Source organism: Mustela nivalis, assembly GCF_964662115.1.
Source record: "Mustela nivalis genome assembly, chromosome: 10".
NCBI classification, from domain to species: Eukaryota; Metazoa; Chordata; class Mammalia; order Carnivora; family Mustelidae; genus Mustela; species Mustela nivalis.
Genome location: NC_139029.1, coordinates 70207087 through 70223850, shown reverse-complemented (window position 1 = coordinate 70223850; position 16764 = coordinate 70207087). Strand labels below are relative to the sequence as shown.

Sequence of the window (16764 nt, the reverse complement as noted above, 5' to 3'; positions counted from 1 at the left end):
CCCTGCAACTGCACTACTGGGTATTTACTCCAAGGATACAGGTATAGTGAAAAGAAGGGACACATGCACCCCAATGTTCATAGCAGCGATGTCCACAATAGCCAAACTGTGGAAAGAGCTGAGATGCCCTTCAACAGATGAATGGACAAAAATGAATTCTTGGTTTTAACAGCATTTCTTCGTTTTTCCCTGGGCCAGGGTTTTCCAGGTGACTTTGGAGACAGAGGCCCTGCTGGCCCTGATGGCAGTCCTGTGAGTATATTGTTATGGTCCAGCCTTGTGATCTGACATCACTCAGACGCCACAGCACCTGCACTTGCTATCCTCGTGACATTCAAATAAGTGCTGTTGGCCAGACAGTTTTAATACCTCTGTGCACATTCCTATTTGTAAAGACAAAAATGTTATGAATATATTCTGTCTTGGGAGAGAATCATCAAAACGAATCATTGTGACCATGTTAAATGTACCTGCTTAAGTAAAATATTAGAAGTACATGATCATGATACTGACCTGTATATTTTTGGGGTGAGCCTTTCATGTACACGAAGGTACTAACAAGCCTCATATTGTGCTTGCAGTGATTGCCCTTTTTGTCTCAAGCCTGTCATTGATCTACCTGGCTTTTGGGTATTGATTTCTAGAGAAATCTTTCCTTTAGGATTATTCAGCTATTATTTGCAGTTTAGAAAGTTACTATTCTATAATTAGTTTAATTACATTATCAAAGAATGATGATAGATTGTTGGTTTTTTTGACATTAGGTAGCAAAATCTTCAATTTTTTTTTTTCTCTCATGAGCATCTATCAAATACCTTCAATTATTCCATGCACACATTCTTTTAATAAGATTTTAAGGTGAATTAGAGTTAATCACTAAATCCTTTTAGCCTAAATTAGGAATAGTTCTTATATTTAGATACAGGTGAATTACTAGCATCTATACTTAAAGTGTTTGAAAATCATTTATTTTTTATTTAGTTTTCTAAATTATGACTTTATCAGTTATTCGGTTAATTTAGCCAAAGTTTTATTTGTTATAAGTCTTGGCAGATGAGAATAGAACTGATTCCAAATAAATTGTTAAAAACCTGAATGATGTTTTAAATAGAATGTTTACCATAGTTTTCTTGCCTTTGATTCTGCGGAGCTTTTCATTTCAAGGATAAGAAATCATTATCTATTTTTTCTTTTAATACCATTTATGTACTTTTGTAACTACTGTGAAGCCCTCTTATTTAAATTTTTGTCAGTTAAATATACATGAAGTTTGTTAGGGTTGGGCTTCTACCATATTTAAGATATTTCTTTTTGAAATCTGCTCTTTATTTAAATATAAGAGTTCTTGAAGAGCATTTTCAGGCTTTAATATCTTTAAAATATAAGGATAAACTGGATATTTTAGTTTATTGGCTAATAATTCTCTCTGTATTTTACTGTACCTTATTTTCAAAACACTTCAGATACAAAAAAAAGGGGGTACTTTTCACGTTCTAACACTGCCTTGGACTAAAATAGAAATTGTCATAAAGACTGTAATGATGGGTTCACAAGACCATAAATCAACTGGAAAATTAATACTGATAATTTAAAATCTCATTTATTATATACATAATCAATGGTGTTGGTAATTTATTATATTTGTGAGAAATTTTTCAAAACCTTTTATACATTATGACAGTTTTCATTGTGATCTTATAATAGTGAGAACAAATGTTATTATTCCTTTTTTTTTTAAGTAGGCTTCATGCCCACTGTGGAGCCCATCGTGGGGCTTGAACTCAAGACCCTGAGATCAAGACCTGAGCTGAGACCAAAAGTTGGATACTTTAACTGACTGAGCCACACCCAAATATCATTATTTCTATTCTTTAAATAAAAAAACTGAAGTTTAAAGAATTTAAATATTATACATCAAGAGTGGGTAGTGTTTTAAACCATCTGAAAATGCTCTTCTAACTCTATATGCTGACAACTTACCTTTTTAAATAATACAGAGGTTGGTTATGTCTATAATGCTGACTACTTACAGGATTTACATCCTTTATTAGATACATAAAAGACACAGAACAGTCTATATCCTAGGCTAGGTGGTAGTCCTGGCATCCAAAAGCATGGGGCCAAAGGCATTTTGGGAGAATTTACACTACCACCAGAGATTTATGCTTCTTAGGAAGATGCATGGGGGTAAAATTTGACTTTTTTTTTTTTTTTCCTAGAAATGTTTGTCTGTGTCTTTAGAAAATGCCCATAGTAGTTTGCAATTGTATTTAACCACCCTTGTACTTTCTTTTACATAGGGACTTGTTGGTAGCATTGGTCCTCCGGGATTTCCTGGCCTTAGAGTGAGTATCAAGTATTATCATTCTTGTAAAATATTATGTTTGTATTTGTTAGCTGCATTTTTTAAACGATTTTATTCATTTATTTGACAGACAGAGATCACAAGTAGGCAGAGAGGCAGGCAGAGAGAGAGGAGGAAGCAGGCTCCCTGCTGAGCAGAGAGCCCCATGCGGGGCTCGATCCCAGGACCCTGAGACCATGACCTGAGCCGAAAGCAGAGGCTTAACCCACTGAGCCATCCAGGCACCCCCGCATGTTAAAATCTTTAGAAAAAATGAGATGTTTTAGTGTCATTGTAGGATATCAGACTTGCTCAAATGTATTTTCCCACCAGATATACAAATTAGACCAGGAATACTAATCAAAAATTAAACTTTATGGTAATCTAAAATGACAAATTTCTACAGATTTATTTATGTCTGTTTCATTAATAGATACCTAAGACTCTGTTTCTTCAAAAGTGTGACATAGAACAGCCACTTCTCTCCTTTGAATTTTCTTTCATAGCATCAGGCATGGATAGATACAGATAGGTCTGAATACCATACCATACCATATTATAGCACATGGTAACTGTAGATTTTATTTCTGAATAAAATTGAATAAATAGTTGGGAAACATCCTGAACAATCAGTAGTAGTTGCACTTCATTAATGCTGCTAAACATATTTTAAAGATTTTTTAAAAATTTATTTGAAATAGAGTGTGTATGAACAGCGGGGAAGGGCAGAGAGAGAGGAAGAAGGGAGGAGCAGACTCCCCACTAAGCAGGGAGCCCAACAACCTGAGCTGAAGGCAGAATGCCAAGCTCACTGAGGTATCCAGGTGTCCTGATGCTAAACATTTTAATACCTAATTTATGATACTAAAAATATAAGTGACTGCATTATTCGCTCACTAAATCATTTTTATTTAGTGAATTTAACTCTGAGTTTCACTGGAGTTTTGATGTAGGCAAAGTACAATTTAGTAAAGCAATTCTGTGGAGACCAAAATAATGTACTCCAGTTACATAGTTACCTGATAAATTTTAGATTGTTCATTGAAGCAAACAGACTGCTACTTCTGCCGTATCTCCATAAATATATTTCTCTCAGTCAAGCTTATGGTTCATGACAGGGATGTAAGTTGCAGATATTTTCTATAAATTTAGAACCATGTGCTTTAGCAGCAGAACTAAAGGCAAGATTCATACTTTTATGAAATGTAAGGAGTCTAATGAAAGTATAATCTTAAAAGGAAACTATGTATATCTGTATAAAAATAGGTAAGTGACCATGGGCAGAGGTAAGATTTTCCTTAAAAATCAATTCAGAGCTTGCTTCTAACATATGAAATAGGTAATTAAGACTCCAGAGTTTTATGTCATAAGTTACAGCCACAATTATTTGTACCTTGAACTTGAACACAGATCTTTTGTTTCTAATTTAATGTTTTCCCCCCACCTTAACCACCCCAAGGCAGAAGGTGACAACTTGAACAACAGAATACATGAGGAGTTCAATTATTGGAACTATGGTTAAAATCAGTATAACAAGTTTTAACTTGCCATTCAGGGCTGGCAAGAGTATAGAATTAAGATCAGAGCACCTGAGTGAGTCTTACACATTCAACTTCTCTTTTACATGATAATAGTAGTATACTAACAATAAAATGAGCAATAACAACTCACTTAAAAAAAGATTTACTTATTTTTTAGGGAGAGAGAGAGAGAGAGAGAGAGCATGGGGAAGGGACAGAGGAAGAGAAGCTCAAGCAGACTCCCTGCCGAGTCTGTGGTGCTTGATCTCAGAACCCTAAGGTCATGACCTGAGCCCAAAATAAGAGTCGGATGCTTAACCAGCTGAGCCACACAGACACCCCAATAACAGCTCACTTTTATTTAGCATTTTCCATGTGCTAGTCAGTGCTAGGTCATTTAATTCTCAGAACAAGCCAAGACCATTCACTTTATGAGTATTAGGCCCAAATTTGAAGCAGGCGATCGAACCAGAGCCCATAATTCTACCTGTGTGCTATACCACCTCCTTAAAACTCGTATTACCTTATAATGGGTGCCATTTAACTCATGAGATTTCTTTAGGCTTCACAAGAAGCTCTGTGTGAAGGTGGAAGCCAGAGGACCATTTTTTTTTTTTTTTTTTTTGCTCAGAACTTAGAGTAGGATTAAACTGTAGATGGTAGTCCATGGTTTTACCAATGGGAGGAAAGGAAGCTGGAGAAGGGAGTTCAGTCTTTATGTATTCTTCATTTCACCTATCAGTTGGTTAACTCAGCAGCTTCTGCCATTATGCTCTAGGTTTTTTTTTTTATTAATTTTTTTATTTTTTATAAACATATATTTTTATCCCCAGGGGTACAGGTCTGTGAATCACCAGGTTTACACACTTCACAGCACTCACCAAAGCACATACCCTCCCCAATGTCCATAATCCTACCCCCTTCTCCCAAACCCCCTCCCCCCAGAAACCCTCAGTTTGTTTTGTGAGATTAAGAGTCACTTATGGTTTGTCTCCCTCCCAATCCCATCTTGTGTCATTTATTCTTCTCCTACCCACTTAAACCCCCATGTTGCATCACCACTTCCTCGTATCAGGGAGATCATATGATATTTGTCTTTCTCTGCTTGACTTATTTCGCTAAGCATGATACGCTCTAGTTCCATCCATGTTGTCACAAATGGCAAGATTTCATTTCTTTTGATGGCTGCATAGTATTCCATTGTGTATATATACCACATCTTCTTGATCCATTCATCTGTTGATGGACATCTAGGTTCTTTCCATAGTTTGGCTATTGTGGACATTGCTGCTATAAACATTCGGGTGCACATGCCCCTTTGGATCACTACGTTGGTATCTTTAGGGTAAATACTCAGTAGTGCAATTGCTGGGTCATAGGGCAGTTCTATTTTCAACATTTTGAGGAACCTCCATGCTGTTTTCCAGAGTGGCTGCACCAGCTTGCATTCCCACCAACAGTGTAGGAGGGTTCCCCTTTCTCCGCATCCTCGCCAGCATCTGTCATTTCCTGACTTGATTTTAGCCATTCTGACTGGTGTGAGGTGATATCTCATTGTGGTTTTGATTTGTATTTTCCTGATGCCGAGTGATATGGAGCACTTTTTCATGTGTCTGTTGGCCATCTGGATGTCTTCTTTGCAGAAATGTCTGTTCATGTCCTCTGCCCATTTCTTGATTGGATTATTTGTTCTTAGGGTGTTGAGTTTGCTGAGTTCTTTATAGATTCTGGACACTAGCCCTTTATCTGATATGTCATTTGCAAATATCTTCTCCCATTCTGTCAGTTGTCTTTTGATTTTGTTAACTGTTTCCTTTGCTGTGCAAAAGCTTTTGATCTTTTTTTTTTTTTTTTTTTTTAAAGATTTTATTTTATTTATTTGTCAGAGAGTGAGTGAGAGCGAGCACAGGCAGACAGAGTGGAAGGAAGAGTCAGAGGGAGAAGCAGGCTCCCTGCGGAGCAAGGAGCCCGATGTGGGACTCGATCCCAGGATGCCGGGATCATGACCTGAGCCGAAGGCAGGTGCTTAACCAACTGAGCCACCCAGGCGTCCCAAAGCTTTTGATCTTGATGAAATCCCAATAGTTCATTTTTGCCCTTGCTTCCCTTGCCTTTGGCGTTGTTCCTAGGAAGATGTTGCTGCGGCTGAGGTCGAAGAGGTTGCTGCCTGTGTTCTCCTCAAGGATTTTGATGGATTCCTTTCACACATTGAGGTCCTTCATCCATTTTGAGTCTATTTTTGTGTGTGGTGTAAGGAAATGGTCCAATTTCATTTTTCTGCATGTGGCTGTCCAATTTTCCCAGCACCATTTATTGAAGAGGCCATTATGCTCTAGTTTAAGACCAAAATACTTATGTCTAGACTGTTCTGGTTCTTATGGGCATCTTGAGACATACTTTGTGCACTAGCAAACTGTTCTCAGATGCCATGCAACCTTCCTACCAAAAGGCCTTTGTACTTTCACTTGTCTACCTGAAATACTTTACCTAGATTTCTCTGTCTAATAGTTAACCCTTACTCATTTTCTACTCCAGGACTTTGCACAGTTCCAACACATAATAGTGCTGGTAAAAATAACTGGGTGTTTGTTGTTGTTGTTTGTTGTCCTTTCTCTTTCTCAATATACCCTTTGGTTGCTGGGAAGAGATTCTAAAAAGAAAGAAATTCTAAAAAGAGAAAAGAAAATGCCAAATGATACTAACAGTCATCTTTGTAATCCTCATCTCTGATATAGATCTTTGTAATCCTCATCATTGATATAGGTAGTACTTTATACTTTCCAAAGTACTTTTACACTCGTATCTCATTTGTTCCTCAAATCGATAGAACAACCTCCATTTTACATTTACTAAATTTTTAAGTCAAAACAGTGTGAGCACCTACTGTGTATCAAATGCTGAACTAGAGCTAGGCCTAAAAATACAAATAAGATTTCTGTTTTGGGCAACATTATAATCCAGGGCATAGAAGGAAAAATCAGTATATCATATGATGTGATCACTGTTCTCATGGACTAAAAACCACTGAGCAAGGAGCAATTTATGTCATCCTGAGAGCGGAGACTTCATAAAAGAGACGTGTTTTAACCATACCTTGAAGATTATACATGAATGGAGTGGAATAGTCAGCAAAAGGATTCTTGAGGCAGAAGAATGCCTCTCTAAATGCACAGAAGAGGTAAAAAAAAAAGAAAAGTGCGGTTTGGGCAATGGAAAGAGGAGTAGTGGGACTGTAGCCTAGGAAGCGGGGGGGATGGGAATGGAATGGAAGGAGGGGAAGATTTGAAGATAACTGGGAGAGGTTTCTATGGAACCTTTATATTTTATAGTCAACACTTGGTCTGCTTGCCCAGTTTATCAGCAAGCACACATCTGCTTGTTCCCTTATAGGAAGCATAGTTTCTGAGAAGAGATGACACAGCTTCCTCTAAATGATATTTTCCTTGCAGCTGATTGTCATTTGCTTTCTTAATTAGTGACGGTGATTCTCACCTGTGAGGGTGGGTGGTGGCGGTTCCAAAGCCTGACTAGGAGCCCCAAGTCTTCCCCACAGTGTGCTCACTCATGAGCTCGCTGCTCATTTTATATGAAGAACCTATTCTTAGGTCTCTGTTTCTTCAACTCACTTTGACTCGAAAGTTCTTTATTATTTCTGGATGTGTGGAAGGCTTTTCTGCCTTTGGTGCTGTATCCCAGACACCCTCAGCTAAGCTGCCATGCATGGAAGTATTTCTCCTGTCTGCTCTGTCTTCTCATGGAAGAGGAGTATCGTAAGCAGAGAGTGCTGAAGGCTTTCGGGTTATCCTTGTGGAACTAAAAACTGCTCTTAGCCTATTGCGGGTTGCTTTGAGAAAGCTATAGTTTTTCAGGACCAGGATTTTCTACATCATCTGTAACATACCACAAAATGTTTGCTATTTCTTGGAGCTTTCTATACCTGTATTATTTTACTTTTTAGTTCCCTATAATACTAAATCTTTTTTATCTTTACTATAATTTTTTATATCTTTAACATTTCTCAACACTTACTATTTTGTGATAATTTTTTTAGAGTCACTAAAAAGTAAAACAGTAGATTGTGCATACAAAGTACATTCATTCATCTGAAAATATTAGTCTATGCACAGTGATATGTTTACTGAAATACAGCTAATGTTATTGCCCATAGAAAAAAACCAACAGGATGACAAAGTCATGTTTGTTTATTTGTTCATAAGATTTCCCCCATACTTCATAGATTATTGCTGCAGAATTTCCAAACAGAAACATTTTTTGTATTTTTTAAAACTCTCATTATTTTTAAAACCAGGAACTTTGAATAAACTAGCTACTGTAATTATAAGAACAGTTGTTTCCTACTGACAGAATTTGTCAGTGACATATGACTATTGTGTATCTGTCTATTAAGTTGGAAAGTATTACTCTTCCCTTTCTCATATATTTCAGGATTAAACATGTTGGAAATAATTTATCTCCATTATATTTCACAGACTTTAGGACTCATGCAAAAGATGTCATATTTTCCATTCTGAAATTTGTGTAATATGAATGCAGTCTGTTAGCAATGCTCTGTTATGTTGGGAGATAGAGCTCTTGAAATCCCTGTTAAAAAAATTGTTTTCTACTAAAGTATAATTAACATACGGTGTTATATTAGTTATAAGTGTACAGTATAACCATTCAATAACTCTGTACATTAATCAGCATTCATTACAGTAAGTGTACTCTTAATTCTGTTTTTCTATTTCAGCCATCTCACTTTAGCAACCACCAGTTCTCTGTTTTTTTGTTTGTCTTTTTTTTTGTTCATTTATTTTGTTTTTTAAATTGCACATATGAGTGAAATCATACGGTTTGTCTTTCTCTGTTTATTTTACTTAACATTTTCACCTCTAGGTCCATCCATGTTGTTACAAGTGGCAAGATATCAGTCTTTTTTATGGCTGAGTAATATTCCTCTGTGTGTGCGTGTGTGTGTGTGTATGTACACCACATCTTCTTCATCCATTTTTCTGTGGGTCGATGTTCAAGTTGTTTCCATATCTTGGCTGTTGTAAGAAATACTGCAATAAACACAGGATCCATATATCTTTTTGAGTTAGTGTTTTTCTTTTCTTTGGGTAAATGCCAGTAGTGGAATTACTGGGTCATATGGCAATTCTACTTTTAATTTTTTGAAGAATGTCCATATTGGTTTCCACAGTGCTTGCACCAATTTGCATTTCCACCAAGGTGGAACAAGGGTTCCTTTTTCTCCACATCCCCACCAGCATTTGTTATTTCTTGTCTTTTTGGGTTTGGCTATTCTGACAGGTCCTTCAGTGTTCATTCCATACTTTATTTCAAAACTGTTATGTGCAAATTATGTTGGGTCTGGGAAGTAAAAAATCAATAAACATGCTTCTCCTTTCACAGAATGTGCAGACTAGGAACACAAGGAGAAAAGTATGGTACAGTATACTCACTAGTGCAGCAGAAAGCCATTTCAGTATTGGTAACTATATCTTCAAAGGCTTGGAGCATGTAATAAAGAGAGACCATGTTCAGAGAATGGAAAACCGTCCATTATGGCCAGACTGTGGGATTTGGACAAGGTAGAAATAAAGGAGAAGTAGCGACAAATGGAAGTAGACAAGATGGGAAGGGTTGGTGCAAACCTAGTAGTGAGGGCCTGGGATGCTTTCCTAAGAAATTTGGTAAAAGGGGCAACATTTCTAGCATTGCCACAAATACACATTTAGAATTTCCTTAATGTTTGAAAACCGTAAAAGGGAGGTTTAAGACAACTTGTTCTGTGAAGATGAAGGATGATACAGAAGCTAGGCACAGAAAGGTAGCAAAAGAAGGAAGGAAAATGAATGTGTCAGCGACACAAAAATTGTAAGTGATCCCCAAGCCATTTTTTTTTTCCAAATTTAACTTTGAAATACCCTTACTGTGACTCTTGGCCTTTGTCTTCCTTTTTTTTTTTTTTTTTAAAGATTTTATTTATTTATTTTACAGACAGAGATCACAAGTAGGCAGAGAGGCAGGCAGAGAGAGAGGAGGAAGCAGGTTCCCCACTGAGCAGAGAGCCCAATGCAGGCCTTGATTCCAGGACCCTAGGATCATAACCTGAGCTGAAGGCAGAGGCTTTAACCCACTGAGCCACCCAGGTGCCCCTGTCTTTTGTCTTTTAAGATGATAGATTTGAGGAGTTTTTTTTAAATCCCTTGCTTACAGGAGATGATAGTTTGTTATATTTTTGAGGAATCTTGGGTTGGAGCTTTAAACTGAGAACCTCAATGTTGGTGACTGTGTCTTTTTCATCTTTATTTTCTTCACACAAACCCAGTGTCTGTGTCTGTGTTATGTTCAACAAATGTTAAATGATGAATGAATGACAGAAGCCCAGAAGAGTAGAGTCTTTTGTTCAGTACTCAGTTTATCCCTGAAATTATGGTAAACTTTATCGTTCTGCAAATTTCAAATCATGAAATAAAATCACTGAACCGCCTGGAACATAGTAAGTGCCCAATGAATAATTCCTGAATAAATAGATGGAGTTAAAATAGAAGATGATCAAATGAAGTATTTATTAACTGGGAATGTGGCACTAAAATATTTCCCTGCTCTTCAAGATATTATCTAGTTAGAGAAGTATTTCAAGATGAATGTCAAGGAGAGTTAAGCATTATACAGACTAGAGGAAGGGGAGGATCCTTGTAGACTACATGGGTATGAATAGGCTTCAGGGAGTAGGATGACCTCGCTAAAGTTTCAAACACTGGTATGATTTCTAAATGTGGAGAGAAAAAGAAGTTGTGGAAGAACAAGACACATGTGGGAGCTGAGTGAGATGAACTGTTCTGGGTTAGTTAATTAATTAATTTTATCATATTCTCTTTCTAATCCTAGTGGATGCTTAATGATGCCTTTCTGTCTGATTGCTTTTCAGGGCAGTATTGGCCCTATTGGACCAGTTGGACCTTCTGGAAATCCTGGCCCAATGGTACGTCTCTATTTGCATAATGGATATTTTCCTTTAATTTTTCTATGATGTCACAAAATATCACTTTTTTTTTTAGGGTCTTTCCGGGAATAAGGGCCTACCTGGAATCAAAGGTGATAAGGTGATTTAAATATTTGCATTATCATAGAGATAATTTCTTATCACATTTTTTTCTTGTTAGTCAATACTTATAAAATATCTTGTTTTTATATATGGGATCTAATCTTTATTGTCAGTTATACAATTTTTATCAGAAGTAGGAAAAATAGAAATTATTCTTCTATAATAAATATTTACTTTCTTATAACATTGCCATGTTTGTGTTGCTTAAGTGTCTTTGTATTAAATGTGCCCTCTAGGGTGAACAAGGCATTACAGGGGAGCCAGGAGAATTAGGGTATCCTGGAGACAAGGTAATTTTCTTTTTTTACCATTAAGTTTATATAAATATGAAAAAGTATAAATTCTTGAAAAAAAGGAGTAATGATTATTTTAACTATGTACTTAGTTAGGATGTGATATCAATATGGTTTTACACGTTTTGTTCAAAATGGTTTTCTCAGTTTTTAGATTCACTCCATGAATTTTTAAAGCAGTTTGTATACAAGGGCATATACAGAGACAAGAGTCTCTCGTGGTATAATAGCTTTCATCTTCTCTCTATGATTCTCTTCTGTAGGGTGCTGTTGGTGTTCCAGGACCACCAGGGATGCGAGGAAAGCCAGGACCTTCAGTAGGTTTGAACTTTTCCTTTGCTTTTTCCCATTAACAAAGTGTACATCATGGCATGAGTCTTGACACTTGTTGGTATTAGTGGAATGTAAGTAGGAGCTAGGGTTACCAATCTGGCATTTTTTTTCTCCTCAGTTTTAGGGTACAGCTAATCCTTCAAGTTTTCAGCTCACATTCCGTAGAGTATTGGACCTCATCCTTCCTGCCCAACCCCTCATCCCAGGCCAAAACCAAACTTCTGTGGGCCCTAAAGATTTTGTTCGATCTGTTATGAATAATACTATTCATAACTATTGTTATTCATAATAATACTATTATGAAGTAAATGATAGATATTTAAGACAAAAAATACAAAGCTCCTTAAATAATGTTTTAATTTTTCCAAATATCTTTCATTCTAATATATTTCATTAAAGAAATATTGTGAAGAAAAGATAGCATGTCACTCCCCATGGGCACAAATATACTAATTCTTTGTCTTTTTTTTTTTTTTTTTAACCTTTGGGCATCTGTTAATTGAAAAAAAAAAAGAATACCTTATATTGTAGTTAACATGAAACCTAACTCAAACTGAAATTATCGAGTAATTAAAATCATTTAAATAATGGTTAAAACATGAGTTAAGTATGTCTTTCTACATTAAAAGTCATGATAATTATTATAGCTCAGATGTACTGAGTGTTTACAAAGTACCAGTCACTATACCAGTCTATACTTCTAATTTAGTCTTTATAAAAATCATATGAAGTTGGTACTATTATTCTTATTTTACAGATTGGAGAAACTGAGACACAGAGTTAAGTAACTTGTCCATGTTTCCATAGTTAGTTGTTGGCCATCTGGGAAAATCTAGGTAATCATATGTCAGAGCTCACATACTCAGCCACTGTGCCATACTGTTGTAGGATTTAATATTTTAAGATTGCTCTGGGATTTCTAATATTGATTACAACTCTATGAAGGTGAAGGTGATTATAGATAGAAAAATAGATGGAAATTATAATTTATTAATATAACACTAAAATCTACATTTTAAAAAGAGTTGTTCCCTGAGCAAATCATTGTGTTTCCTCTATCTCCTCCTATCTCAGGATTGAAGCAGCATTAAGACATAACACTTTTCATACCTCATTTAGTATAACTTCTAACAGTGATGGGAATTCATATACATCTCTCAGAAAGTCTTTATTCCAAAGAAAAATTTTCAGTGTCTTTTTGTCAAGTGACATGCTGGTGGTGAGCTTTGCTCTTACTAGTTTTTTGCCCTGAACTCGGAGTAAACCTGGTCAGTCATGTACCCAGACTTGGGCTCTGGAGTTGAATCTCAGAAATTCCAAACTGTATAAATAAAAGGCATGAAAACAGGTCATGAAGCTAACAAAAAGCTTCTGTTTTTCAAGGATCTGTCCAATCACATAACAGGAACTTACAATATCTGCAGTGGCTAGCAAAGCAAACCCCTAAATTTCTTACATCCTAATTGTTCATAATGTGAGGGTTTTCTGACTTTCAACAGTAATAATAAAAGGAGCAGGTACAACACATTTTCTAAGACCAATACTGAGTGATAAATCATATCAATATTATTCTATAATGCTTTACAATTAATTACTGGATAAAACTTAAGTATCATGCTTAAACAAAGTAAATCTTTTTAATGTCTCCCTTACTTTTTGATACAGTTTGTATTGATAACATGTTTATTGTGAGGCAGAGGGGATATACTTCTCTGAGAAACAGACTTAGATTTTAGTCGCAGCCCTGACACTGACTTGCTATGACCTGTTAGCATTTTTATTCCTATTTTATTGAGTATTTAACCACTGTGACATTCAGTTACTTGTTTAAACTGAGAGTCTCACTACATCCTATTTAAGGTTCCTTGTAAATCTGTGACTCTTTGGTTTTCTCTCTCAGTGACAATGTTTACCAGTAATTCTCTAGTCTAAGCTAAAGAAAAGGTGGAGAGCCTGTGTCGCCTTTAACACTTTGTCTTAAAACCCTTAATATTATTTTTTTTCTTGAAATAAATCACCAGAACAAAGTATTTTTTTTAGGGCTGTGATGCAGGGAGCATTAAGATGATAATAGTGAGGCTTTTACTTGCTCATTTTGTACCTTTCTTTGTTTTTCTAATAAGAAATAGATTTTTAATGTCAGCAGTGATTACTTTGGTAGGAGATTGCTTACCATCTTTTGTTTGTTTTGTCAAATCTTTGAAAAATATATACATCAGACTGAAGATAGGCTAGAGATATATGAATTAATATTTGTGAAGAGTTTGTAGTCTCTCACTTGTTTGTATCTTACTAATAGAAAAAAATTATAGAGGTTTGACCAAGAAACCTTCTCTAGTTTTGGAAGGAGACACCTGTTTAATGAAAAATTGCTTGCACTGAATCTGTTATATTAAAAAGAAATTATACAAGTTAGTGCCTCTCTAAATCAATTGTTTACTATCATGAAAAGAATATCAAAGTCATAAAGATGTCTCTCATTTTATATCTCCTACTTTTGGCTTTCTGTTTTCTAAGATGCTGGCATTAGTGATTTTTGTCCCCCCAAATGAATCTAAGTTGGAACATGAAAGAATACCTATAAGATAAAAGAAAGAATGTCCTGATTTGGAAGGCTTTCTACATTTTGGAATTAGGGAATCTTTAGCTCTGGAAACATCTAAAAACAAGAGGTTTCTGATTGGTAATTACCAATCAGAAGTTGTTAATTAATATTATTTCCTTAAAACAAAGAAAACAAAGACAATTATTATGCCTTTCTATATTTTTAACTAGAAGTTGTCAATTAGAGAGGTTTACTCAATCCTACTCCATTGTCTAAAACTTACTTGAAAACTGAGTTTTTTTTAAAGGAGACTTGACATTCAAGGAAACTTCCAGTTAAAGTTTTTTAAAATGAAGATTTATTCTGAAGAATGAAATTTTTCAAAATTTGTGTTTATAGATATCTAGTTGTCAATTAACTTTTCCATAAACAAACACCTAGAGGATGCTGTTTTTTCCTCAAAGCTTGTGAATTTAGCCTCTCATTTGTTTTTTGCCACCAGAGGTCTCCAGTGAGAGCCCCATCTTTATCTCTCTGAGAGGTACTTGCCATTTTAAGAATTCAAGGCTCCTCTAGGTACTGATTATGATGAATTTTGACTTTATATAGGAGCATTTAAGTCAAGTTTTATGTAATACTTCATTACTTTTCTCTAGATTTGATTGTGCATTGTTTTGTATCCAGATACTTAAACGCTGTATGAGAATGGTGTTAGTGCTTATGGAAAATTGCTTTACTTCTTGAAATGTGGATAAGCACATATTATTTCTTATAATTTTATGTAATCTGAGAACTATTAGGTCAAATTTGAAACTCACATAGAAATTTAATATGGCAGAAATAATGAATTCAGCAGCTTTTCTGGTGAAAAGAAGGGTATTAAACTACTGCTTCCTTTCATCGCGAGTTTCAGGCTTTATAACCACTTTTCTCTCCTCTGAACTTGCTCTCCAGCCCTGACTTTGCCTGGTTATTCCAGATGTCAGAAGATGGCTTCAGAAATATTGACAACAAATCCTCAAATTTTTAATATAATAATGATCTAAATAATCTAGGAATTATAGGCACCCAGGAGAGAACAGAGGATATAAAGGGAAAGGTTAATGGTTATAAAATTGGTTAACATTTATTGCCAGGCACTGTGCTAAACCGAGCACCTTAAATATATTTCCTCCTTTAATCCTCACAATTACCCTGTGACAATGTTAGTACCTGTTAGCATTTTTATTCCTATTTTATTGTTAAGAAAACTGAGCCTAAGAGGGATTAAGCAGCAGGGATTTAAATCCAGATGATTCTTAATTACTAAATCAGGCCCTTGTTGTATCAAAGGAGAGAGGAATTTTCAGGGACTGTCCCGGACTCTGATTGTTTATGAAACCAAGTCCTTATCTAGAGTCCCCTACCTTGTTAAGTCGAGCTCTTATCTCTGGATAACCTACACATTCACACACTATTTTTATCTTGAACACTTAACTCGGTTTGTTTGTATCTCCAGCACTTAGGAGTAAATATATATTACATCCATACACCTTTTATTTAAATAAGTTTTCCACAGTGATGATGGTTACAAATTAAGTCTTTCTGAATGGTCGTTTCAACTTTGTTTGACACAATATATTGAGTGTTGTTTGCTGAAAAGTCATTAAAATTTTATGTGGTATAATACTTGAGTTCTGTTTGCTTACCATATGTCTGCTTTAAATTGTATATATCAGATTCATACTTCTACTTTGCTCCCCACCCCCATCTTAGGGCCAGATTGGTGACCCAGGACCCCAAGGACCATGTGGACCTCCAGGACCAGAGGTAAAATGTTGGTGGGAAAATAATAAATTTAAAGCAAAAGTCATAAAAATTAAACTTGATTGTAAAACATGTTTTTACATAACAGGCTTAAGAAAGATTCTTGTTAAAGTTCACATCTTTGTAAATAGTTTGAACTAAAATCTTTTTTCTCCTGTATCAGAAGGTATGCAACAGTGATCCCAAGGCAACAGAAATGTATTAGCCACATTATAGTCCTGATTAGATCACAGCTGACTTAATTTGTTTGGCACAACTCTTAATAACACATACTTGGGGCATGAAATCAAATTTCAGGATAAACTCCACTGAATTCTTAATACAAAATGCTTCCAATGTTTGCTGTATGTATACATCATTTGGATCTCATATTCTAGAATAAATACAATTAGGACTATAGTATATATGTCAAATTTGCGTGTTTATTCTTTGACATTTGACTTTGGCTGAATACCTGATAGAGAGTTTCTTTTTTTTCCTGCAAGTTCATATAGAATGCAAGCTTCTAACGTGAAAGATTTGAGTTTTTAAATAATAATTTTCTGAGTCAAAGATATGTACCACATGGAAATAAAACTTCTGAAGCTCACTCTAGTTCGGAAATATAAGCCAAAGAAATATATGTACATACACATGTAAATATACATACACATCTAATTCAGAATCATAGGTATAACAGTAAAGTTGAGAAAATGAATTTGGTTTCAGAATAAATAAATCAGAACAATAAACAGTGTCAAAGCAGCAGACAGAATTCCTAGAAATAGCACTGTACTGATGCTTTCTCTCTCTCTGTAAACCATAAAATC

At 35.4% G+C, this 16764-nt stretch overlaps 1 protein-coding gene across 1 annotated transcript in view; it reads left to right on the top strand.

Moving 5' to 3' along the window:
* The window catches only part of COL24A1 (collagen type XXIV alpha 1 chain), a gene marked incomplete at its 5' end in the record, with an annotated part of 325357 nt that overhangs the window by 33120 nt on the left and 275473 nt on the right, over positions 1-16764 (top strand). The window contains 7 exons of the mRNA XM_082688569.1: positions 199-252; positions 2301-2345; positions 10802-10855; positions 10932-10976; positions 11215-11268; positions 11535-11588; positions 15905-15958. Coding sequence (XP_082544695.1) covers positions 199-252; positions 2301-2345; positions 10802-10855; positions 10932-10976; positions 11215-11268; positions 11535-11588; positions 15905-15958 — 360 coding nt within the window. The remainder of the gene's footprint in view (positions 1-198; positions 253-2300; positions 2346-10801; positions 10856-10931; positions 10977-11214; positions 11269-11534; positions 11589-15904; positions 15959-16764) is intronic.